General features: G+C 43.4%; 1 protein-coding gene across 11 annotated transcripts in view; it reads left to right on the top strand.

The window, feature by feature from the left end:
- The window catches only part of ARMH3 (armadillo like helical domain containing 3), a 234,021-nt gene that overhangs the window by 66,572 nt on the left and 142,063 nt on the right, over positions 1-25,386 (top strand). For 6 of the 11 annotated variants that reach the window (XR_013398298.1, XM_015148053.3, XM_077947323.1 and 3 more), the window contains 5 exons: positions 3,139-3,240; positions 10,422-10,480; positions 12,184-12,249; positions 13,712-13,781; positions 15,166-15,226. Coding sequence is in view for 10 of the 11 variants with exons in the window: in XM_015148053.3 (XP_015003539.3) it covers positions 3,139-3,240; positions 10,422-10,480; positions 12,184-12,249; positions 13,712-13,781; positions 15,166-15,226 (358 nt within the window). In the remaining variant the exon portion in view is untranslated. The remainder of the gene's footprint in view (positions 1-3,138; positions 3,241-10,421; positions 10,481-12,183; positions 12,250-13,711; positions 13,782-15,165; positions 15,227-25,386) is intronic. The other 5 variants (XM_077947327.1, XM_077947329.1, XM_077947325.1 and 2 more) reach the window with 3 other exon arrangements.

The following is a 25,386-nucleotide window of genomic DNA, read 5'->3' as shown; positions in this document are numbered from 1 at the left end:
GATGGGGTTTCACCATGTTGGCCAGGCTGGTCTTGAACTCCTGACCTCAGGTGATCCGCCTGCCTTGGGCTCCCAAAGTGCTGGGATTACACGCATGAGCCACCATGCCCAGCCCCAAAATATCTTACTGAGAAGGAGCACAAGTAGTAAGGATTGCCTACTTGTCTCTGTTTATTCAGGCCACAGAATAACCCAATGGAAATACTGTACTTTCTCTTTAAGAATGAAGCCTGCCCGGTTACCATGGATATCGAAAACCATATATATATATATATATATATATATATATATGTATGTATGAGTTCCATGTGATGTTGGGGTTTGGATGCTTCAGAGAACTGCCTTTCAAACTGTTCATTGTGAACACTTCCACCCACACACTTGATTATGCAGTGGCAGGATTTGTGCTTACTTACCTACAACCAGTGAGCTTTTATTTTTTCTAGTGGGAAGATCAAGTCAGCCCACTTTCAAATGACTGTCTCCCTTGACAAAAGCTGCTGGGAAGAATTATGAAGCCAAAGATCAAGGAATGACTCTTCCTTAGGAAGAAGATTTTAATTTGTGAGGGATTTTATTCTGTCTCTGTTCTATTTGTTCTTTTCCCTGTCTCCTAACTCATTTCCTTCGTGGGGTTCCTAAGTATTACAACCTTGTTTTTAATTTTTGGATCTTAATTATAGTGGTATTCAGTAGCCCAGTTATATTTAAAGGTATGTCATTGGAGCCATATTTTTAAAAGCCGGCAGTTTAGCTATAACATTTGTTCTCAGCTCAGACTTTACATTTGACAACTCAGCCTTGGCATGAGAGGACTTTCTGGTAAACTAAAAATACATATACTTCTATATTTTTACATATTATGTAAGATAGTTTTCCAGTAATTGCTGCGTATGAGCAGGAAAAAAGTCCCACTTAACAGTTAGGTGCCTCCTTGTATTGGACAAAGGGATGATTATGGGTTCTGAGCTTCAGAATAGGCTGTGGTTTGAAATGACATTCTTGGGTCGTTAACCCATAACATGAATTAAAACCTTATAGTATTTCAACTTAAAAATTTGTCTTATATTAGCTCTTGGAGGCCTAACTGGGAAAATAGCCAGGGGTTGGGCATGCTGATTTCTTTTCATAAGGCTTTTTGTTGTGCTTGCTGTTTATTATGGGTTCATAATATGCAAATGTTCCTCACTGTTAATAAACGTTCTCTGCTTATATCGTAATAACTCCAGGGGGATCTGTTACGGTTATGAATACATATTATGAGTAATATTCCAAAGTCAACTGAGTCTTCATGGCTGAAAATGTAGCAGAAAGCCATAGATTCTCTAGCTTTTCTGGGCCATTATAAGACTTCTTTAACTTATATATTATGTCTTAGGCGGTGTAAAAGCACTTAACAAGAGGTCTGAGTCTAATTTAAAGTCTTAGAATTTTGGGAAACCTACATTAAGACTGTGTTCTGGGCTGGGAACAGTAGCTCATGCCTTAATCCCAACACTTTGGGAGGCCCAAGGTGGGTGGATTGCTTGAGGTCAGGAGTTCAAGACCAGCATGGCCAACATGGTGAAACCCCATCTCTACTAAAATACAAAAATCAGCTGAGCATGGTGATGGGCACCTGTAATCCTGGCTATTTGGGAGGCTGAGGCAGGAGAATTGCTTGAACCCAGGAGGCAGAGGTTGCAGTGAGCCGAGATGGCACCACTGCACTCCAGCCTGGGCAACAGAGCGAGACTCTATCTCAAAAAGAAAAAAAACAAAAAAACAAAAACCAAACTGTGTTCTGTATGGGTCAGCCCTGGTCATTAGAGACCAATTATCCCTCATTGTTCACTGGGACTGTGGCTCAGTTCCCAGGCTGTTCCAATCAGTAATGTTCATCTGTTTGTATTTATGTATTTATTTGTGACAGAGTCTCGCCGTGTCACCCAGGCTGGAGTGCAGTGCAGTGGCACCATGTTGGCTCACTGCAACCTCTGCCTCCCGGGTTCAAGTAATTCTCCTGCCTCAGCCTCCCTAATAGGTGGGATTATAGGCACCGACCACAATGCCCAGCTAATTTTTGTATTTTTAGTAGAGATGGGGTTTTACCAGGTTGGCCAGGCTGACCTCGAACTCCTGACCTCAGGTGATCTGCCCAACTCGGCCTCCCAAAGTGCTGGGATTACAGGCGTGAGCCACCGTGCTTGGCCTGTTCATCTGTTTTCAGTCTACTATTCCTTTTCAGTTCCCTTTCGGGGGAAAGGGAATTCTATCACTTAATAGTGGTAGAATTTGAATATAGTTCTGCCTTAACATTTTCCCCTCTCTGTCTTGGGTACGTCCAGCCTAAAGACTTGTTCTCAAAATTCAGCAAGATTTCTCCTTGTTAGGAAGGAATCATCACTGATTTTAAGTAGGAGACCCATCAAAGTAAAACTCATTTATATTCAATACAGATTTTTCCTTTAGGTAGAAATCAAAGTACCTTTAAGAATGGCCTTAAACTCTTTGGGGGTACTTGGGGCAGGAAGTAACATACCCTTCCCAGGATGCTGGGAGAAAAAGCACTGTTGCCGGGCGCGGTGGCTCAAGCCTGTAATCCCAGCACTTTGGGAGGCCGAGACGGGCGGATCACAAGGTCAGGAGATCGAGACCATTGTGGCTTAACACGGTGAAACCCCGTCTCTACTAAAAAAAGTACAAAAAACTAGCCAGACGAGGTGGCGGGCGCCTGTAGTCCCAGCTACTCGGGAGGCTGAGGCCAGAGAATGGCGTAAACCCAGGAGGCGGAGCTTGCAGTGAGCTGAGATCCGGCCACTGCACTCCAGCCTGGGCGACAGAGCAAGACTCCGTCTCAAAAAAAAACAACAACAACAACAACAACAAAAAAAAAAAAACAAAAAGAAAAAGCACTGTTCTTGGAGACTGGCCCTAGGTAGGAGAGCAGGTCACTGGCCTTAATTTGGGGAATAGGAAGGGGACTCTACAGGGTTAGGAAGAGTAGATAAAAGTTTTATGATGAGCACTTGGTCCTCCCTCTGTTGTGGAAAAAGCTTATTTAGTGATTTTTTTGCCTGCTGGCAAATTGGCTATGTGGGTAGAAGTGTTAGATGGAATATGTTGCAGGCTAAGTGCATTTTATCTGTTCTATTCCAGTTATAAGTTCTGTGGAACTCCCACTGGACGCAGATGTACAGACCAGTAATCTACTGATAACGTTTTTAAAGTATAGCTCAATTGTCATGCAGGACACCAAAGGTAAGCCATAGCTATTTTGGGGGCTCAGGAAGTAGAAGGTGTGGCAGGCAGCTGGCATCAAACAGCAACATTAATATTTTGAATTTTTGACAAGATGAACCCTTGGGGCCTTGTGTACTTGGTCTTCATTGGTGGAAAACAGTGATGTCTCACTGCTAGATGGCAATTAGGTGGTGTTGGGAAAACCTGAAGCTGGAGGGGAGTACTCAAAAATAGAACAGGAAAAAAATTGGTCTCTATGAAAACTAGCAAATCTTCTAAGCAGATCGTGATAAGTAGATGCAGACTCTTATGTGTGGGAAGTGAAGGGATTAACACGCTTCAGGGAATTCCCTTTTGAGGACAGGAACTGAAAGCATCAGCTTGTGGTGAGAATTAGAGGACTGTCGTATACAGTACAGTAGGAAGAGGTGAGATTCAGAGGGACTGTGTTCTTAAACACTTAAAATAGAAGTGTCAGTACCCATCCTAGAAATGCAAGAGTGGAAGTGGGAGAGGATTGAGTGTTGGAAAAGTTTGAGGTTTTGTTGTGTGATGTCCTGTTTTTCCTCTGTTTATGATTTTGCTATGACTTTTTACTTGGTGGTAGAGTAGTGGAGTGGTTGTCCTAGGAAGGGGTTGGGAAAAGACTCAGAAAATTCTATCCAGTAAATATCTTAGTTTTGTTTTTCCCCCTACTTAGCATTTTTATTTATATAGATATATGTGAGTGTTCACAATTTTTGTGTGTTTGTGTTTATTGTGTAAAGTATATATAACAAAATTTATCATCTTAACCATATTTAAATGTACTATTTAGTTGCATTACCTACTTCCATATTTTTGTACAACCATCATCACTGGCTGGGTGCGGTGGCTCATACCTGTAATCCCAGCCCTTTGGGAGGCCGAGGCGGGAGAATCACTTGAGGCCAGGAGTTCACGACCAGCCTGGCCAACATGGCAAAACCTTGTCTGTACTAAAAATACAAAAATTAGCCGGGTGTGGTGGCATGTGCCTATAATCCTAGCTACTCGGGAGGCTGAGACAGGAGAATCACTTGAACCCGGGAGGTGGAGGTTGCAGAGAGTTGAGATCATGCCACTGCACTCCAGCTTGCATGATAGAGCGAGACTCCATCTCCAAAAAAAAAAAAAAAAGCTGGGCGTGATGGTTCACGCCTGTAATCCCAGCACTTTGGGAGGCCAATGTGGGCGGAGATTGAGACAGTGGTGAAACTCCATCTCTACTAAAAAAAAAAAATGCAAAAAAATTAGCCAGACGCAGTGGTGGCCAGCTGTAATCCCAGCTACTCGGGAGGCTGAGGCAGGAGAATGGCGTGAACCCAGGAGGCGGAGCTTGCAGTGAGCCGAGATCGCACCATTGCACTCCAGCCTGGGCGACAGAGAGAGACTCCTTCTCTAAAAAACATAAAAATAAAAAAAAAACCCATCGTCATCCATCTCTAGAACTTTTTCTTTTTCTTTTTTTTGAAGGCAGGATCTCAGTCTGTCACCCAGGCTGGAGTGTGATTTCAGCTCACTGCAGCCTTGACTTCCTGGGCTCAGGCAATTCTCCCACCTCAGCCTCCTGAGTAGCTGGGACTACAGGTGTGCACCACCATACCTGGATAATTTTTTTGTGCGTGTGTATTTTTTGTAGATACGGGGTTTTGCCGTGTTGCCAGGCTGGTCTTGAACTCCTGGGCTCAAGTCATCTGCCCACCTTGGCCTCCCAAAGTACTGGGATAACAGGTGTGAGCCACCGTACCTGGCTTCAGAACTTTTTCATCTTATGAAATGGAAACTCTGTACCCATTAAACACTAACACTCCATTTTCCCCTTGCCCCAAGGCCTGGCAGCCACCATTCTGCTTTCTGCCTGTATAAATTTGACTACTCTAGGAACCTGATATAAGTGGAATATATCCCAGTTTTAGGATTGCCTGGAAGTAAGCCTTTGATTTCATGATGACACTGAGCTAGCATTTTTTCCCCCATTTTTTGTAATGAAAAAATTCTAGTATACAGAAGTTGAAAATAATTATGAAGTGATTTACCTATATACTCATTAACATTTTGCCATACTTGGTTTGCACTTAAATTTCTTTCTGTGTATCGTTGTTGTTAATTTGTCTGAGTCATTTTATTTTATTTTATTTTATTTTTTTTGAGACAGAGTCTTGCTCCGTTGCCTAGGCTAGAAGGGAATCGCAGCCAAGGCTCACTGCAACCTCTGCCTCCTAAGTTCAAGCCATTCTCCTGCCTCAGCCTCTGGAGTAGCTGGGACTACAGGCACGTGGCATCACACCTGGCTAATTTTTGTATTTTTGGTGGAGACAAGGTTTCACCATGTTGACCAGGCTGGTCTCAAACCCCTGACCTTGTGATCCGCCCACCTCGGCCTCCCAAAGTGCTGGGATTACAGGCATGAACCATCACACCCGGCCTGGCTGAATTATTTTAAATGAAGTTGCAGACATCATAACTCTGCTTTACACATAAGTCCTTTAACTTATATTGAAGACATTTTCCTAGATATCCAGAATACCATTATTATATCTGAGAAAGTCAACAGTAATTCTCTAATATCATGTAATATTTAGTCCCTGTTTCAATATCCCCATTTGTCCCCAGAATGCTTGCTTTTTTGGGGCAGAAAGCTAGCATTTTAATGAACATTTTTATTAGCATTTCTTTTGGTACCTACAGGTTGATCCCGTGGGCTTCTTCTATTTAAAAGGATTTTTTGGCCAGGCGCTGTGGCTCATGCCTGTAATTCCAGCACTTTGGGAGGCCTAGGCTGGAGGATCACCTGAGGTCAGGACTTTGAGACCAGCCTGGCCAACATGGTGAAACCCTGTCTCTACTAAAAATACAAAAATCAGCCAAGCATGGTGGTGGGCGCCTGTAATCTCAGCTGCTTGGGAGACTGAGGCATGAGAATCGCTTGAATGCAGGAGGCGGAGGTTGCAGTGAGCCAAAATCACGCCACTGCACTCTAGCCTGGGCGACAAGGGCAAAACTGTCTCCAAAAAAAAAAAAGAATTTTTTTCCTAATTACAAAAATAATTGAAATATTCTTATTAAAAATTAAAACATTCTAGCAATAGTTAACTTAGAAAGTGAAAGTTCTTTGTAATTTAAACTCTCCAGAGTTAATCACTCTTAACAACTTGGCATAGATTCTTCCTTTTTAAGACTTCTTTATAGGCCGGGCGCGGTGGCTCAAGCCTGTAATCGCAGCACTTTGGGAGGCCGAGACGGGCGGATCACGAGGTCAGGAGATCGACACCATCCTGGCTAACACGGTGAAACCCCGTCTCTACTAAAAAATACAAAAAACTAGCCGGGCGAGGTGGCGGGCGCCTGTAGTCCCAGCTACTCGGGAGGCTGAGGCAGGAGAACGGGCGTGAACCCGGGAGGCGGAGCTTGCAGTGAGCTGAGATCTGGCCACTGCACTCCAGCCTGGGCGACAGAGCGGGACTCCGTCTCAAAAAAAAAAAAAAAAAAGACTTCTTTATAATAATCTTTAAATCCTTTTTAGGAACTAACTGTTCAGTAGTTTATATTTGGGTTCTTAAATTATGGTCTGCAGATGAACTTCAGATTCCCAAATAACCAAAAAACCAGTTCCACTTTAGAAGCAAAATTGCTGAAATACTATGGTTTTTGCCACTTTACTTTCTGTGAAGAGAGATTAATGCCTTGTAGGTGGTTTAAGATTCGCTTAGGCATTAAGTATACTCTAGAAGGCTCTTATTTGCCAAGTGAGGTAGGTAGGTTTCTGGTTGGAGAGTTTTCGGGAGTTTCAGAATGGAGCTGAAAGGCAAGAACTGCATAGTAGGAAAAGACCAGGATTCAGAGGCTTTTAGAGTAAGAAAGAAACGTTGGTAGACAGAGATAGGAGAGCTCAATGATAAGTATGGAAAATGAAGAATTGCCAGAGCAGAAAGGAGCCTGAGTGGGCAGAGTCTAAGATACGTTACACTCAGACATGTTGTATTAGCTCTGGGAGATTTCTGCCTTGCAAACTTAGACTTTTTTCTTCCTTTATGTCTTGCGAGTGTTCTCTTTCAAGAGAGAGAGCTGTATCAGGGATGAGATAGATGTAAGTAGTCCATGTCACTAACTCCTAACATAAAGCAGTCCATTGGGAGCTGCAGAGATAGCTGAACCTCTGAGACTTGGCAAGTGAGATCTGGCAAGCAAGGATAACAAGACTTGTATGTCACTTTCTTGAAGCCATTGCTTCTTTATGGAAATGGTAACCTCTTTCTTTCTCAGAAGTATTGCAGCAAGCACAGAATAGAGAAACTGCATGGATGTGACCTAGAAAATGAACTTTTAGCTTTGCCTGATATAACACAGTGAACTGAGGCCCTTGGAACTCATTTTTAGCTTTAGTGATTATATAAGCCTCTTTGTCCTGGTCACTTGCCATCCATAAAATGGAAGACAAAATTAAAGGCTGATTAATTGCACAATGAGTGGTCTTTGCCAACAGGCAGCCTAAATATGGCAAAGGGCAAGGTTAGGAATGAAGAGTTAATTTCAAAAATGACTCCTGTGTGGCTTTATTGGTCCAGCTTTCTTCCTGCCTCAGCCCCTGACCTGCTGCATGCCTTGGCTAGCTCATTATGTTTTTAGCAGCAATAGAAGCAACTTTTTCTTGGCTCTGCTTCCACCCCCATACCAGGATATTATCTTTTTCTTTTTCATTATATATTTATCATTTAAACTCCAAAAGATACTTTTAATAGATATGTATAAGGTATAAAGTTTATAATAACTATAATAGCATAACTTATAAAGTATAATAATAAAATGAACATATGTGAACCTAACACCCAACTTAAATGAAACAACATTAATGCTGTTGAAGCTACCTGTGCATCCCCTCCCTAATCACTTCTCTCCTCTCCATTCTCCAGAATATTTTATTTATATATTGTATTTATCATTCCCTTGATTTTGTTTGTTTGTTTGTTTGTTTTTTGAGACAGAGTCTCACTCTGTCGCTCAGGCTGAGGTGCAGTGGCACGATCTTCTCGGCTCACTGCAACCTCTGCCTCCCATATTCAAGCAATTCTCCTGCCTCAGCCTCCTGAGTAGCTGGGATTTCAGGTGCACGCCACCACGTCTGGCTGATTTTTGTATTTTTAGTAGAGATGGGGTTTCACTATGTTGGCCGAGCTTGTCTCCAACTCCTGACCTCAGGTTATCCTCCCACTTCAGCCTCCCAAAGTGCTGGGATTACAGATGTGAGCCACCAAGCCTGGCCGCTATTGCTGTGGGTTTCCCCCTGGTTTTAAAGCCTTTATTCCTTGGAATTTTTCTGACTTTGGTGGTGTCACCTTAAAGAAGCTTCTGCTCAACCTTTACAGGAGATACTAGGCAAAAAACTGTAAAAACCATGTATATCTATGCATAGACTTAAAGTTGATTCACCAAAGTCTTAACAGTTATAGCATTTGGGTGGTATGATTAAATTTGGTTTTTATTGTTTTGTGTGTGTATGCTTTTTTTGAGTTTAAAAGACTGTCTATAATGAAATATGCCTTAGTTTTGTATTCATAAACACTTTAATTTAAAAATTAAAAAAAAATTTTAAGTGGAGAGATAGCTGCAGGCTTTTCTGTGGGAGTTGCTTCTCAGTTTTTGAGAGGATAGTGCCATAGAAACTCTGTGGCTAAAGGTAGGTAGAAGAGTCGTGAATCGGCCGGGCGCGGTGGCTCAAGCCTGTAATCCCAGCACTTTGCGAGGCCGAGACGGGCGGATCACTAGGTCAGGAGATCGAGACCATCCTGGCTAACACGGTGAAACCCCGTCTCTACTGAAAAATACAAAAAACTAGCCAGGTGAGGTGGCGGGCGCCTGTAGTCCCAGCTACTCTGCAGGCTGAGGCAGAAGAATGGCGTAAACCCAGGAGGCGGAGCTTGCAGTGAGCGGAGATCACGCCACTGCACTCCAGCCTGGGCGACAGAGCGAGACTCCGTCTCAAAAAAAAAAAAAAAAAAAAAAAAAAAGAAGAGTCGTGGGCATTGCTCTTTGGCTATATCGGGGCTTTGATGAAGCTATAGGAAATGTCAGGTAGGGATTATCATCATTACTCTTTTTGCAATGCCTATCTCTGAGGAGAGGTGAGTATATTTGTGGACTGTAATCGCCATTATGCCATCTAATTGTCAGGTTTTAATTGATAGATCCCATTTTTGAGAAAGAAGCAGGTCAATGTCAGGGTAAATAGTAATAGCTAACTTCTACAGCACTGTAATCCATTAAGAGGTCTTCTCTCTAGAGTGGACTTCAGTCTGGGTCCTGTTGAAGCTAATTTGAAAATCATGAGCCATTTGTCTATTTTGGCTATACTGGCATGATCCTCTTCTTACCTCCTTTTCACTCCTTCATCCACAGAGTTTCTGGAAAGTAAAGTAAGCTTGATGGGTTCTTGTACTTGGCAGTAATGGATTAACTCTTTTTTGTCCTTTTGTGTGTGGGCTTAGAGCCCTGCTATTGAGTTTGCCTTCTTCTTTTTTAATAACTAGAATGTGAGTTGTGAGAGACCAGGGACCTTTGTCTGTTTTGTTCAGTGCTGTATCTCTAGTGCCTTGCACAGTGCCTGCCACATAGTAGGTGCTAAGTAAATATTTGTTGAATGAGTAACTTTGACAGGAAGAAAAATGATCAAGAGTTCACAGCTTTCCAGGGCATAAGTATACAATTGCAAGGAGAAGTGTGGGCTGGACCCTAGTCTCCAGTTAATTTCTTTTTTATTTCATTGCCAGTTTGCTATGAGCAGTCATGAAATCTTTCTAGATTTTGTGGTAGGTGGTGCTTAGAGCTGGCAGATGAGAAAGGAAATGGACCTGACTATTCAAGTTCTATCAGCAAAGGGCTGATATGAGAGCGATGGCCACGATTTGAGCCATGACAATAGGAACCTTATGAGTTAGATGGCTCTCAGGGAGGTAGTTAGTCATTTAACAGACTACCAGGATATTAAAAAAAAAAAAAATCTTCTGGGGGAATTCTTTTGCCTAGAAGGGAAGCAAGAATTACTATAGTAGTACCTTGATTTTAATTTATGGATTTTGTGGGAAGAGAAAGTGTGAATGTTTCCTTTTATGATATACATCCTTGTTCTATATTGAAACATGGTCTGGATGATTTACAGAGAAGAGTTTCTTTTTTCTTTACAGATGAACACAGGCTTCACAGTGGCAAACTCTGTCTAATCATCCTTACATGTATTGCTGAGGTAGGTCTCACCAGCCTTCTGCTATTAGGCAGCCTTTTACAAAGTGCTATCTTTCCCTTCCTCCCCTCACCCCATTCTTGTCTCATGATGTTTAGGGTCCTAAAGTTTAGGAGAGAAAATCTTCCCCCTTTGTGTATCTGTCTCTTCCCACTACAGTGTAGTCTTTGATGAAGCCACGGATAGACAGGGTCTTGTCTGCTTCCGTGCTGTTTAGCACTGTGTTTTTAAACTGTGGAGCAATTTGTTTGTTTGTTTGTTTTGAGACGGAATATCGCTCTGTTGCCCAGGCTGGAGTGCGGTGGCATGATCTCGGCTTACTGCAATCTCCGCCTCCCAGGTTCAAGCGATCCTCCTGCCTCAGCCCCCCTAGTAGCAGGGATTACAGGCACGCGCCACCTTGACCAGTTAATTTTTGTAATTTTAGTAGAGACGGGGTTTTGCCATGTTGGCCAGGCTGGTCTCAAACTCCTGACCTCAGGTGATCCACCCATCTCGGCCTCCCAAAGTGCTGGGATTACAGGGGTGAGCCACCATGCCCGGCAGTGGAGCAGTTTAAAAATAAAAATAAAAAAGGAGCTCAGGTTTCCTGTGATGGGGTGAAGGGGTGGAGAGTAAAGCCAGAGAGGGGAATTGGAAACTCAGTAATTGCAGTTTGCCTAAGAGCAAGAGCTGAGGGGAAAAAAGAATAGGTGCTTTGGCTTTTTAAGAAGCCTCTTTTGGTTGGACTAACTAGGTTCAAACTCACCATGTATCTTGGTGACACACAGTCATGGCAGAACTTGAGTGAATTTAGAGCTAAATTTATAGCTTCAACCTTTCCCTTTACTCTTCCCCACTCTGCTCTTTTCTCTCTTAAGAAAAATGGTGAAGGTAGTCCACATGAAGTAGAGATCTCTCTCAGTCTTTCTGTCTTCATGTTTTCTGTGGAAAGATGACCTCCTTTTCACAAGATTAGGGGTGACTGGTTATAGAAGAGCTGCTTATTAGCAGTGGGCTTGGTATAATTGCTTTTCAAAATTTTTTCTAAGAAAATCTTTAAAGGAGTTGTTTTTCACAAATTGTAACAGTTCCTTGTAATTGGAGTCTGTAGGCTTGTCAGATCTTCAGAAAAGGTGTTGGGAAAGGGCCAAGGGATGTTTATTACTAATCCATGGTAAGAGGTTTTTGATTTTCCATCAGTCTTCAGGAAAGCCCGGAATAGACAGAGTCTTGTCTGCTTCCATGCTGCCTGCGAAGCAGTTTGCTTCTGTTGGGCTGAGCCCATTCCCAGCAGAGCACAGATTTTTCTTCTTGCTCCTAAACCCTCGTGTGGAGCCTGCACATGAATCCTGCAGCCCCTATGAAAACCTTTAAGCTATCACAAACAGAGCCAGCTCCTTGGGCAGATGGGACGGAAGAGGGAATAGGAAAACAGATTCCTCTCATTCCTCTCAGCATCTGCCTTAAGTCCCTGTGTCTTAATTTTTATTGTTTTTGCTTGGAAATTTTTGACCAGTTAGAGATACACTAGGAAATTATACTAAAGAAAAATCTCATGGCTTAAGTAGGGTTTGACATAAGCCTCTAGGCTCATCCTATTAGCTGTCCACCTGATCCTTGGAAGTAGTTCTTAAAGTCCAAGGATTTGTACGAAGTGTGATAGATTACAAACAGTTCCTTAAATATAGCTCTCACTTCTTACTTTTTCTCTATATTTTTATTAGGATCAATATGCCAATGCATTTTTGCATGATGACAACATGAATTTTCGAGTAAACTTACATAGAATGGTAGGTGTTTCTTTTGCTTCTTGTTTTTTCTTAGAGGAAGTTTTTTGTGTGTCGGCAGAGTTGGGATGAAATTGATCCTACTAGAACAAATGTGGGTGTAAAGTTGTGCCAAAGGGCTTTGCATGACGCTGTTCAACAGACCCATGCTTGTTGGGATTTTTGTGTGTCATGGAGCTGTTTCTTATTCGAGAGTTTTGGAAAATTCACAAGCGTGGCAATGATGCTGGATTTCTTTTTTTTTTTTTTTGTCTTTTTTTATTTTTTGAGATGGAGTCTGTCTCTCTATCCCAGGCTGGAGTGCAATGGTGTGATCTCTGCTCACTGCAACCTCTGCCTCTTGGGCTCAAGCAGTTCTTCTGCCTCCACCTCCCGAGTAGCTGGGATTACAGGTGCCCGCCACTATGCTCAGCTAATTTTTGTATTTTCCTTACAGACGGTTTCACCATGTTGGCCAGGCTGGTCTCCTGCTCCTGACCTCAGATGATCTGCCCGCCTTGGCCTCCCAAAGTGCTGAGATTACAGGCGTGAGCCACCGCGCCTGGCCTGATATTGGATTTCAATAACATAGGTTTTAGCAAGGAAATCGTTCTAAGCCTTTTGTTTTCAAAATGTAGTATAATTTTTGATCGGGTAAGACTAGCTGCTGCTCTGATTTGTTCATCTGAGAAGTGGGTAAACAGAATATGGAGGATCAGGGAATTTCCTAAAACTTGGAGGTATATTAAAAAAATATCACATTGAGGGCTGGGCCTGGTGGCTCACGCCTGTAATCCCAACACTTTGGGAGGCCGAGGCGGGTGGATCACGAGGTGAGGAGATCGAGACCATTCTGGCTAACAGGGTGAAACCCCGTCTCTACTAAAAATACAAGAAATTAGCTGGGTGTGGTGGTGGGCGCCTGTAGTCACAGCTACTCAAGAGGCTGAGTCAGGAGAATGGTGTGAACCTGGGAGGCGGAGCTTGCAGTGAGCTGAGATCGTGCCACTGCACTCCAGCAAAAAAAAAAAAAAAATTACATTGAGGTTTAGATTTAAAACTTACTTTGTTTTTTTTTGCCACTGCTACTGTTGCTGCTTCTATAGGTGGCACCATCACTTCCTCTTTTTTTTTTTTTTAATTATTTATTGTCAAAAATACCAGTGTACCTTTTTGTCGTTAGTAATGCCACTTATATAACTAAAAGCAAAGTAAAACCAACAGTTTTCCCATTGTAGTATTCTCTAGTGCCCTTTGAGGCTGTGAATTGTAATTTTGTAACAGGCGTGCACTGATAACTGAGAATATTCACAAGTCCTCCCTTCCCTGCCTCACCCCATGCTACCCCATTCCACTCCCACCATGCAAAAAAGAGAAAGAAAAGAAGTATCCCTGCAATAGTGATTTTATTTGCACAAGGAACATGATGATAGACCACTGGATGTCAGTGCCTAATTTCCTTTCTTCATTTTTTTTGTGTGTGAAGCCTATGAGACACAGGAAGAAGGCAGCAGACAAGAATCTTCCCTGCCGTCCTTTAGTATGTGCAGTACTGGGTGAGTGAGTATCATCAACATTGACTTTGTTCTGTGATAGCAATAGGCTTTCATGATGAAGATGAAGAGTAGAACCTGGTTAATGTGCTTTTTCTGCAAAGAAATTATTAGTTATGTTTTTTCCCTGGCCTAAAAACCTATGTTTATTGTTGTGTTTGGTAAAGCAACCCCAGTTATAGAGTGGTCAGTAAAAGGGTCCTGTCATTCAAAGAAAAAAGTCATTCCAGGGAGACAAATGGCTATGTCTAAACTTGATACATGATTTACATTTGTTAAATATCTTACTCTTGATCAAAATTTCAGACTGGGCGCAGTGGCTCACACCTGTAATTCCAGCACTTTGAGAGGCTAAGGTGGACGGATCACTTAAGGTCAGGAGTTTGAGAACAGCCTGGCCAACATGGTGAAAACCCGTCTGTACTGAAAATACAAAAATTAGCTGGGTGTGGTGGCAGGCACCTGTAATCCCAGCTACTCAGGAGGCTGAGTCAGGAGAATCGCTTGAACCAGGGAGGCAAGAGGTTGCAGTGAGCCGAGATCGCAGCATTGCACTCCAGCCGGGGCAAGACTGCATCTCAAAAAAAAAAAAAAAAAAAAAGAAAAGATTTCAAATTCTTCCCATCCTTTCTTGGTTCGAATTGATGTGCCAGCTATCCAGGAGGCTTGAAGTTCATGGTTCACATATACAAAACTTTCCCTGAGTAAATTAAACTGAGATGAGGCTGACTGAGTTGACAGGTAGGGGGCTGTGTCTTGAGTGATTTTGTCTGTCCAGAATTCTGCATTTTCCTCAGGGAATTAGCTGAATTCTTAATCCCATTTCACTTGGATATTGAGCCCCAGTTTCTAAATCTACTTAATTTTAGAAACAGTAATTAAGGCTATATAATAAGCCTCTATTGACCCAAAGCCCCACAGCCCATTTAAGTCAATATCTGTCTAACTGAGCATGATAGTAAGATGAGATTGACTGACATAGCTTTAGAGCTGAGTCTCTGGTTACACAAATGTGATCCATAATTTCTTCTCTGCTTGCCTCATTGTCTAGTCTCAGAATATGATTTCCCTTTAGCGGTCTACATTAATGCCATGGGATGAAATATCTATACAATGAAATTTTCCATTTATCTGAATTTATTGGCAGGTCAGGGTATCCTTCTGGAGGTCAGCAGGTGAAATAATTTCTTATTACTTTACAAGTGGCAGGTGGTGAACAGTGTTACACAAAGTATGTTATATAAAATAAGTGTATATGAATAAAGATGTGGTTAGTGGATGCCATTCAGTGTGAGTGCAAGGTGTACTCAGAAGCTTTTTTTCCAACTCAAAGGCAAGGAATGAATTCCATTGTAATTGATCCAGTTTTTCTCTATTCCCCTTTCAGACCTGATGGTAGAGTTTATTGTAACACACATGATGAAGGAGTTTCCTATGGATCTCTATATGTAAGTACCACGGTTCATTTAATGTGTACAAATCTATTTTAAATAATTGAATGTTAGAAAATTTATGGTCTATTGGCCAGGCGCGGTGGCTCATGCCTGTAATCCCAGCACTTTGGGAGGTGGAGGCGGGTGGATCACAAGGTCAGGAGATCAAGACCATCCTGGCTAACACGATGAAACCCAGTCTCTACTAACAATACAAAAAAAAAAAAAATTAGCCAGGTGCGGTGGCAGGTGCCTGTAGTTCCAGCTACTTGGGAAGCTGAGGCAAGAGAATCGCTTGAACCGGGAGACGGAAGTTGCAGTGAGCCGAGATCGCACCATTGCACTGCAGCCTGAGTGAGACTCCGTGTCAAAACAACAACAACAAAAAAAATTCATGGTCTGTGTAGGCCAGGTGCGGTGGCTCACGCCTGTAATCCTAGCACTTTGGGAGACTGAGGCGGGCAGATCATGAGGTCAGATCAAGACCACAGTGAAACCCTGTCTCTATTAAAAATACAAAAAATTAGCCAGGCGCAGTGGCGGGTGCCTGTAGTCCCAGCTACTCGGGAGGCTGAGGCAGGAGAATGGCGTGAACCCGGGAGGTGGAGCTTGCAGTGAGCTGAGATTGCACTACTGCGCTCCAGCCTGGGTGACAGAGCGAGACTCTGTCTCAAAAAAAAAAAAAAAAAAAAAAGAAAATTAATGGTCTGTGTATACTTCAAGAATTTGCATGTGGAGAAGTGTTAGGGAACATTTTCTGACCTGGATCTGTACATCTTTTCAGAAGAGTTAATAAGCACAAACCACAATTTGGATTCTGCACATATCTGCATGATCATTTCTAGGCACACTGCATGAAGAGGGAGCCGATACATGAATATAGTGATCGTAGGGGACTGTTGAAATCAAAGATATGCAGTATCAGCAGACCACTTAGTTGTCTCTGGGCTTTAGCATTAAAGTACTAGTACTGATTAGTTAGAAGATAGGATGAATTTAGAGAGAGAGTGCTTCTGATCCATTCTTAGCCTACATTGTCCTGACAGCCTAGCCAGAGCCCTGTGAGCTGGGCGATTATGTCTCCAGTTGCCTGGCTGGGAGATTCCTGCCTCCTGAGGAGATCTGATTGACCATCACAGTTTTTTGTTTTTGTTTTTTATTTATTTTTTATTTTTGAGACAGAGTCTCACTCTGTTGCCTAGGCTGGAGTGCAGTGGTGTGATCTCGGCTCACTTCAACCTCTGCTTCCCGGGTTCAAGCGATTCTTCTGCCTCAGCCTCCCGAGTAGCTGGGATTACAGGTGCGCACCATCATGCCCAGCTAATTTTTGTATTTTTACTAGAGATGGGGTTTCACCATATTGGCCGGGCTGATCTCTAACTCCTGACCTCAGGTGATCTGCCCACTTCAGCCTCCCAGTGTGCTGGGACTACAGGCATGAGCTACTGCATGTGGCCGACCATCACAATTCTTTATAATGAACACAACTAGAGGCAACTCAGAAGCATCATACTGTCTTTTTAGTTTATGACAGGGCCTCACTGTGTTGCCCAGGCTGGTCTTCAACTCCTAGGCTCAAGCAGTCCTCCCACCTCAGCCTCCCAAAGTGGCTGGAACTACAGGTGTGTGCCATTACACCTAGCCATCATCGTATTTTAATAAAGTTTAAACCTTAAGGTTTTCTTTCTCCTTTGCTTCTTCTACATTCTTCTTCTAACACCCAAGAACAGCTGTGCCACATTAATGTGATCTCAAATATGTATATTATCTTTAGTCCTTATAAAATATCTGAATTGAGTGTGACATCAGAATTGCTACCTCCATTTTTTGGGTAAGAGAGCAATTTGGTGAACAGCAAACTGAGTAAACCCCATTCCAGTGCCCGGTCTGGGATCTAGAGGGGTATAAAGGATTTCAATCTAAATAGAGTAGACCTCTGGCTTTTTTTTTTTTTTTTTTTTTTTTTAAGACGGATTCTTGCTCTGTTGCCCAGGCTAGAGTGCAGTGGCATGATCTCAGCTCACTGCAACCTCTGCCTCCCGGATTCAAGTGATTCTCCTGCCTCAGCTTCCCGAGTAGCTGGGACTACAGTCATGCGCCACCATGTTGGTTAATTTTTGTATTTTTTAGTAGAGACAGGGTTTTACCATGTTGGCCAGGCTGGTCTAGAACTCCTGACCTTAGATGATCTGCCTGCCTTGGCTTCCCAAAGTGCTGGGATTACCCACTGTGCCCAACCTTCCAGTTTCTTAGATTGCTTATAAACTATATAGTCCTGCTTTCGTAGGTCTGAAATGATATAAATTTTACTTTTAGGTAAGTAGGTTACAGTTTGCGTTTTTCCATACCTTTTGGGTGTTTAGAAGTAAGTCTGATCCTTTATTTTAATTCAAAGACCATGAACAGCTGCTTTTTATAACACTTAACAGATGAGTGTTCAGCTTATTTTAGATGGGGTCCCTGAACTTCATTATCTTGGGGTTCAGATTTGTTTTTGCTATAGACTTATTTCTGGCTTGATTTTTTTTTTTTTTTTTTTTTTGAGATGGAGTCTCGCTCTGTCACCCAGGCTGGAGTGCAGTGGCCGGATCTCAGCTCACTGCAAGCTCCGCCTCCCGGGTTCACGCCATTCTCCGGCCTCAGCCTCCCGAGTAGCTGGGACTACAGGCGCCCGCCACCTCGCCCGGCTAGTTTTTTGTATTTTTTAGTAGAGACGGGGTTTCACCGTGTTAACCAGGATGATCTCGATCTCCCGACCTCGTGATCCGCCCGTCTCGGCCTCCCAAAGTGCTGGGATTACAGGCTTGAGCCACCGCGCCCGGCCCTGGCTTGATTATTTTATATCCTAGTTTTAGGATGTGCTATTTACTTTGTAACACGTATTACTGTAGTTTCCATTTTTTCATTTTATAAGAAAGGAAACTGAGGCTCAGGAGATTAATTACTTTGCCAGGGTTGTTCTGTTAGTAAGCATCATAGTCTGGATTTGAACCCAAATTTTACTATAAATTCTGAACTGTTAGTTTCCCAGTTGTATTAGTTATCTATTGCTGTGTAACAAACTACCCCAGATGTAGTGGTTTAAAACAAACGTTTATCACCTCACAGTTTCTGTGGTTCAGGAATCCAGGAGAAACTTAGCTGGATAGTTTTGGCATAGGGCCTCTCAAAAGGATGCTTTTTAAGGAATAAAGGTAATATGCATACTTGGGAATCACATTAACATGTCACAGCTGTTCTTGAGTGTTAAAGAGAAGCATGCAGAAGTGGCAAAGAATTAAAAAAACCCTTAAGGCTTAAACTTTATAAAAATAAGATGGTGGCTAGGTTAGTTGGGGCAGCAAGCATCTGACGTTCTACTGGGGCTCAAAAATCTGCTTTCAGGCTCACCTAATGGTGTTGGTAAGCCTCAGTTCTTCACCACATGGGTATCTCCATAGGGTTGATAGGCTTGGCGGCTGTCTTTCCCCAAAGCAGTTAATCTAAGAGAGAAAGAGAAGGCGAGTGAGAGCCCAGGATGGAAGCCATAGTATCATTTATAACCTAATCTCAAGTAACGTATCATTTCTAATGGTCACACAGACTAACCCTGATACAATGTGGAAAGGGACTATATGATTGTGTGAATACCAGGTTGGGGTCCATGTTGCAGACTGGTAGCACAGTTACACAGCTAGTAAGCTGCATAACTAAGGTTAAAATTCATGTCCCTGTGACCTCAGAGGCTGTTCTTGTAATCATGTCTGTGATAAGTGACAGAGGAAAGATTTGTATAGAGTGACTATGCTGACTGGAGCATTAGAGAAGATATCAGAAGGTTACATTTGACCTGAGTCATGAAGAAACACTAGAAATTTTCTGTGTAGAGGAGTCAGGGAAGGACATACCAGGTAGGGGACCAGCATGTTTAGGTGCTTGGAGGCTTGAAAATGTAGTGTGTTTGGAGAATAGAGCGTAATTCCAGGTGGTTAGAGTGTAGAGTGCATGGAGGGAGGATAAGAGAGTAGAAAAAAAGCTTGCCCAAGATTAAGTGGATGATGAGGAACAGTTGAAGGTGGGGCTGATATGATAAGATTATATGTTCACTACTGTAAAATTACAGGTGTATTATCTGTTCACCCAAACCCCTACATTTCTAGCCAATGAACCTGGTCTACCCAAATGTTCTAACTCCCTCCTCACCCTAGTTCATAACTTCACTCTCTAAAGAGTTTTTGTCTTGCCTTGCTTTCTTAGGTGCTTTTTCCACCTGCTCCTTAATTTACTGCCCTGGGGTTAGGGAAGATGGAGAAGATAATGAGGCATCAGGTTGACAGAGGCTAGGCAGAAGGTCCCACCCTCAGGCTGAATTCACTTTCTTCATTGCTACCTATGGGCATGTTTCCAGATATTCCTTCCCCTGCTTCTGGCTCCCTTTCCAGTTTTTAGAATTTGGAGCATCAAGTCCTTATCAGGTGAATTTCCTGCTTCCAGCTGGGCAGCCGACCAGGCTGCTGCTCTCACTTCTCATTATGTACCCCTTTTCGGCAGTGTACAGCAGAATGAGAAATTGAAAGCAAAGTGAATTTCTGCCTTTTCAGATAAGTTTATAATCATCCTAGTGAAATGTGAAGAAATACGGAGTTTGGAAAGACTTAATACTCAAAGCCAGAATCTGGGTCAGAAGTGAGACAATTTCACATCTGTGTGTGAATGCTGTAGGTAATGATGGGAGAAGGTGCTTATACTGGGGGGGAAAAAAAAAGTCTTGCCTGGAGCAGTAAGAGGTAGCAAAGCCAAACCAATTACTTTCACCTTCTAGCTCTACTCCTTGATTCTTGCTGCCACTCTCACTGCCACCACAGGATTGGGGAGTGAGGGGATATAGTCTCTGGGAGAGTAAATTTTCCTTTAAGTTACTCTTACATGGAAAATTTGGACTCTTCTTAAGTCAGATATTTCCAAACCTGTAGGTGGGCAGCAGAAGAAAGGTACAGACTTCAGTGGGTCCTACAAGAAGATTTCAGGAGAAAGGGGAACCCATTTTGTGTTGAAATAGGAAATAGGAAATTGCTACATGCATGAAAGAATCTGCACAAGAAGCAGTAAATTTAATCATTCTGCCAGTACATACATGTGTGTGTGTGTTTGTGTGTGTGTATTTTATTTTATTTTTTTTTGAGACAGAGTCTCTGTGTCACCCAGGCTGGAGTGCAGTGGCGCGATCTTGGCTCACTGCAACCTCCGCCTCCCAGGTTCAAGTGATTCTCATGCCTCAGCTTCCCGAGTAGCTGAGATTACAGGTGCCCACTACCACACCCGGCTAATTTTTTGTACTTTTAGTAGAGACAGGGTTTCACCATGTTGGCCAGGATGGTCTTGAACTCCTGACCTCCAGTGATCCATCCGCCTCGGCCTCCCAAAGTGCTGGGATTACAGGCATGAGCCAGCACGCCCGGTCATTGTGTGTAATTGTTTGTTTGTTTGTTTGTTTGTTTTTTTGAGACAGGAGTCCCACTCTGTCACGCAGGCTGAAGGGCAATGGTGCGATCTTGGCTCATGGAAAGCTCCACCTCCCGGGTTCACTCCATTCTGAGTAGCTGGGACTGCAGGCGCCCGCCACCACCCTCGGCTAATTTTTTATATTTTTAGTAGAGACGGGGTTTCACCGTGTTAGCCAAGATGGTCTTGATCTCCTGACTTCGTGATCTGCCCGCCTCGGCCTCCCAAAGTGTTGGGATTACAGGCGTGAGCCACCGCGCCCGGCCGTGTGTAATTGTTTTTTAGAGGCAGGGTCTTGCTTTGTCATCCAGGATGTAATGCAGTGGCACAATTATGGCTCACTGTAACTTGGAACTCCTGGGCACAAGCAATCCTTCCACCTCAGTCTCCTGAGTAACTAGGACTACAGGCTTGCACCACCATGCCTGGCTGTTTTTATATTTTTTGTAGAGATGAGAGTCTCACTGTGTTGCCTAGGCTAGTCTTGAACTCCTGGCCTCAAGTGATCCTCCTGCCTCAGCCTCCCATTGGGATTTACAAGCATGAGCCACTATGCCTGGCCTCCAGTATATATACACACACACACACACACACACACACACACACACACATTTACATATGCACATATGTATATATAAGTATATATGTATATGTGTATATATACGTGTATATATGTATGTATATACGTGTATATATGTATATGTATATACATACGTATATATGTGTATGTGTGTATATATATATTTTTAGACGGAGTCTCGCTCTGTCGCCCAGACTGGAATGCAGTGGCACGATTTCAGCTCACTGCAACCTCTGCCTCCCAGGTTCAATTTATTCTCTGCCTCAGACTCCCAAGTAGCTGGGATTATAGGCAAGCACCACCGCACCTGGCTAATTTTTGTATTTTTAGTAGAGATGGGGTTTCACCATCTTGGCCAGGCTGGTCTTGAACTCCTTACCTCGTGATCCACCCGCCTCATCCTCCCAAAGTGCTAGGATTACAGGCGTGAGCCACTGTGCCCGGCCTCCAGTATATATATATTTTTAAGGCCATAGCAGTGGTTAAAATTTTCATTCTGCTTGATAAATAGTATAAATTATTGAGACCACAAGGTTAATGATGTCACCTGTTGGTGACTGTGGAGACAGGAATCGAGCCTAGGGGCAGTGCTGGAGCGGATGTGGATAAGTGGCCGCAGGGGTTGGGGATGTAGGTAGCATCTCACTGCTGCTCTGGAGTGGCTCAGTGTTGGTGGAATGGCGTTATCAAAGGGGACCAAATACAGGCCGTCCAGATCCAGGCCATACAAGAGGTGCTGGCATTCAGGAATGTACTGTGTGTGCATGGGTAGTCATGTATGGGTAGCATCTAGTCACATTTGCTGGCTGCAACAAAGCCTTTAGCACCAGGGACCTCATGACTCTCAATTTCATGGGAAAGTTGACAGAGAAGTTTGTAGATTGCTAAGGCAAATCATGCTCAAACAAGGGCATCATTAAGTGACAACTGTATCAAACAGGATCACATCACGATTTCTAAACAGCAAATGATTTGGAAACAATTAGGATGATTTATATTGCAACTTATATCACTTGGTAAGCAATTTTGGTACAGGTTTATGAGGGTAAAAAAACATAGTGTTTTTTCTGTTTTCTCACTCAACAACAACAATCAACACAGAATACTTCTATGACCAAATGTGGGGAGGGTTTACTCCTCACACACTAAGCAAGCAATCGATTCTGTAGCAGATACCAACCGGGTGTACTGTATTTCAATTCTGACACTATCTACCTGGAGGTAGTTTCAGATTCCATGGGTTTAGGGCTCAGTCCCTAAGACTACCCCCAGCTTTCAATGCTAATCAGAAGCCCAAGGTTATTTTGCCTGTGCTTCTGATGGACCGGCTATAAATTGGGGTTCCCACAACCTCCTCCTCAGGTTTGATTAATTTGCTAGAGTGGCTCACAGAACTCAGGGAAACACATTTACCAGTTCATTACAAAGGATATTTTAAAGAAACATATAAACAGTCAGATGAAGAGATACATAGGGTGAGGTCTGAAAGGGTCTGGAGCCCAGGAGCTTCTGACCCTGTGGAGTTGGGGTGTGCCAACCTTCCAGCACGTAGACGAATTCTTGTTCGCCTTCCTGTAGGCCTCCATGGGTTTAGCTATCCAGAAGCTCTTCAAACCCTGTCCTTTTGGTTTCTTATGGAGATTTCATTATGGAGGCATGTTTGATTAAACCATTGGCTGGCCATGGTTCATGCCTGTAATCCTAGCACTTCGGGAGGCTGACGTGGATGGATCACTTGAACCTAGCCTGAGCAACTTGGTGAGACCTTGTCTCTACAAAAATGAGTCAGGCGTGGTAGTGTGTGCCTGTAGTCCCAGCTAGTTGGGAGGCTGAGGAAGGAGGATGGTGTGAGTTGTGGAGGTCAAGGCTGTGGTGAGCCGTGATTGCACCACTGCGTTCCACTCTAGGTGACAGAGCGAGACCTTGTCTCAAAAAATAAAATAAAGTAAAATAAAAACCATTGGCAATCAGCTTAACCTTCAGCCCCTCTTCTTTCCCTGGAAGTCAGGGCTAGGGCTGAAAGCCCAACTGGCTAATCAGGCCTTGGTCTCTCTGGTGACAAGCCCTCATTCTGAAACTACCTAGGGGAGGCCAGCCGTCAGTCACCTCAACATATAAAAAGACATCACTTTGGAGATTCTAAGGATTTTAGGAGTTGTATGTCAGGAAACAGGGTTGAAGACAAAATATATATTTTACAACAGTCGTCCCCAACCTTTTTGGTACCAGTAACCAGTTTCATGGAAGACAGTTTTTTTCGCAGACCTGGGGGCAGTAATGGTTTCGGGATGATTCAAGTTCATAACATTTATTATGTATTTTATTTCTGTTATTACATTGTAATATATAATGAAATAATTTTGTAACTCACCATAATGTAGAATCAGTGGTAGCCTTGAGCTTGTTTTCCTGCAACTAGATGGTCCCATCTAGTTGGGGTGATGGGAGAGAGTGACAGTTCATCAGGCATTAGATTCTCATAAAGAGCCACAACCTAGATCCCTTGCATGTGCAGTTCACGGTAGGGTTTGTGCTCCTATGGTAATCTAATGCTGCCACTAATCTGACAGGAGGCAGAGTTCAGGTGGTAATGCAAACCATGGGAAGCAGCTGTAAATACAGATGAAACTTCCCTTGCTCACCTGCCACTCACCTCCTGCTCTGCAGCCTGGTTTCTAACCAGTACTCGTCGGTGGCCTGGGTGTTGGGGACCCATTTTACAATATCACAAGGTCGGCCGGGCGTGGTGGCTCAAGCCTGTAATCCCAGCACTTTGGGAGGCCGAGACGGGCAGATCACGAGGTCAGGAGATCGAGACCATCCTGGCTAACACGGTGAAACCCCGTCTCTAGCCAGGCGAGGTGGCGGGTGCCTGTAGTCCCAGCTACTTGGGAGGCTGAGGCAGGAGAATGGCTTAAACCCGGGAGGCGGAGCTTGCAGTGAGCTGAGATCCGGCCACTGCACTCCATCCTGGGCGACAGAGCGAGACTCCGTCTCAAAAAAAAAAAAAAAAAAAACCAATATCACAAGGTCAGTTTATTAGAGAATAAAAGGGACTCAGTTAAAATTTTTTCATGTATGTATTGGTTTATAGATTATTTTTCTGTATGGTTTGTAAAATACATATTTTTTTCTTTTTTTGAGACAGAGTCTTACTCTGGCACCTAGGCTGCAGTGCAGTGGTGCAATCTCAGCTCACTGTAACCTCTGCCTCCCGGGTTCAAGTGATTCTCGTGCCTCAGCCTCCCAAGTAGTTGGGATTACAGGCCTGCCCAACCACTCCCGGCCAATTTTTGTATTTTTTTTTTAGTAGAGATGGCATTTCACCATGTTGACTAGGCTGGTCTCAAACTCCTGGCCTCAGGTGATCCACCCACCTTGGCCTACCAAAGTGCTGGGATTATAGGTGTGAGCCACTGTGCCTGGCTTGTAAAATATTTTTAATATCACTGCTGAAGGTACCCCAATCTTTTTTTTTGAGATAGAGTCTCACTGTGTCGCCTAGGTTGGAGTGCAGTGGCGTGATCTCGGCTCACTGCAAGCTCCACCTCCTGGGTTCACACAATTCTCCTGCCTCAGCCTCCTGAGTAGGTGGGACTACAGGCTCCCACCACCAGGCCCAGCTAATTTTTTGTGTTTTTTAGTAGAGACGAGGTTTCACCGTGTTAGCCAGGATGGTCTCGATCTCCTGACCTCATGATCTGCCAACCTTGGCCTCCCAAAGTGCTGGGATTACAGGCGTGACCCACTGCGCCCGGCCGGTACCCAAGTCTTTTAAGAGAGTACTGTTTAAATAGTTTTTACTAAATTCTGTCTGAGAGGGTCCTGCAAGACCACTTAGAGCTACAGGGAGTGAGAAGAACAGAGAGAGATGTGAATAATGGAGCAAGTAGAATAGGCTAATAAGGTAGCAATGGAGGTTTATTATTCGGAGTACTCTGAAAATATCTGGAGAAGAGTAATTTTAGGACTTTAACTTATAAATTTAGTTCAGTTCACTTGTATCCTTGGTATGCTGTTAGGCATTTTGTTTATTTTATTTATTTTTAAGACGGGCTCTCATTGTATTGACCAGGTTGGTCTTGAACTCTTAGCCTCAAGCAATCCTACCACC

The sequence above is a fragment of the Macaca mulatta genome, chromosome 9 (genome assembly GCF_049350105.2).
Source record: "Macaca mulatta isolate MMU2019108-1 chromosome 9, T2T-MMU8v2.0, whole genome shotgun sequence".
In the NCBI taxonomy this organism is placed as follows: Eukaryota; Metazoa; Chordata; class Mammalia; order Primates; family Cercopithecidae; genus Macaca; species Macaca mulatta.
This window is presented reverse-complemented; position numbering and strand designations above follow the sequence as displayed.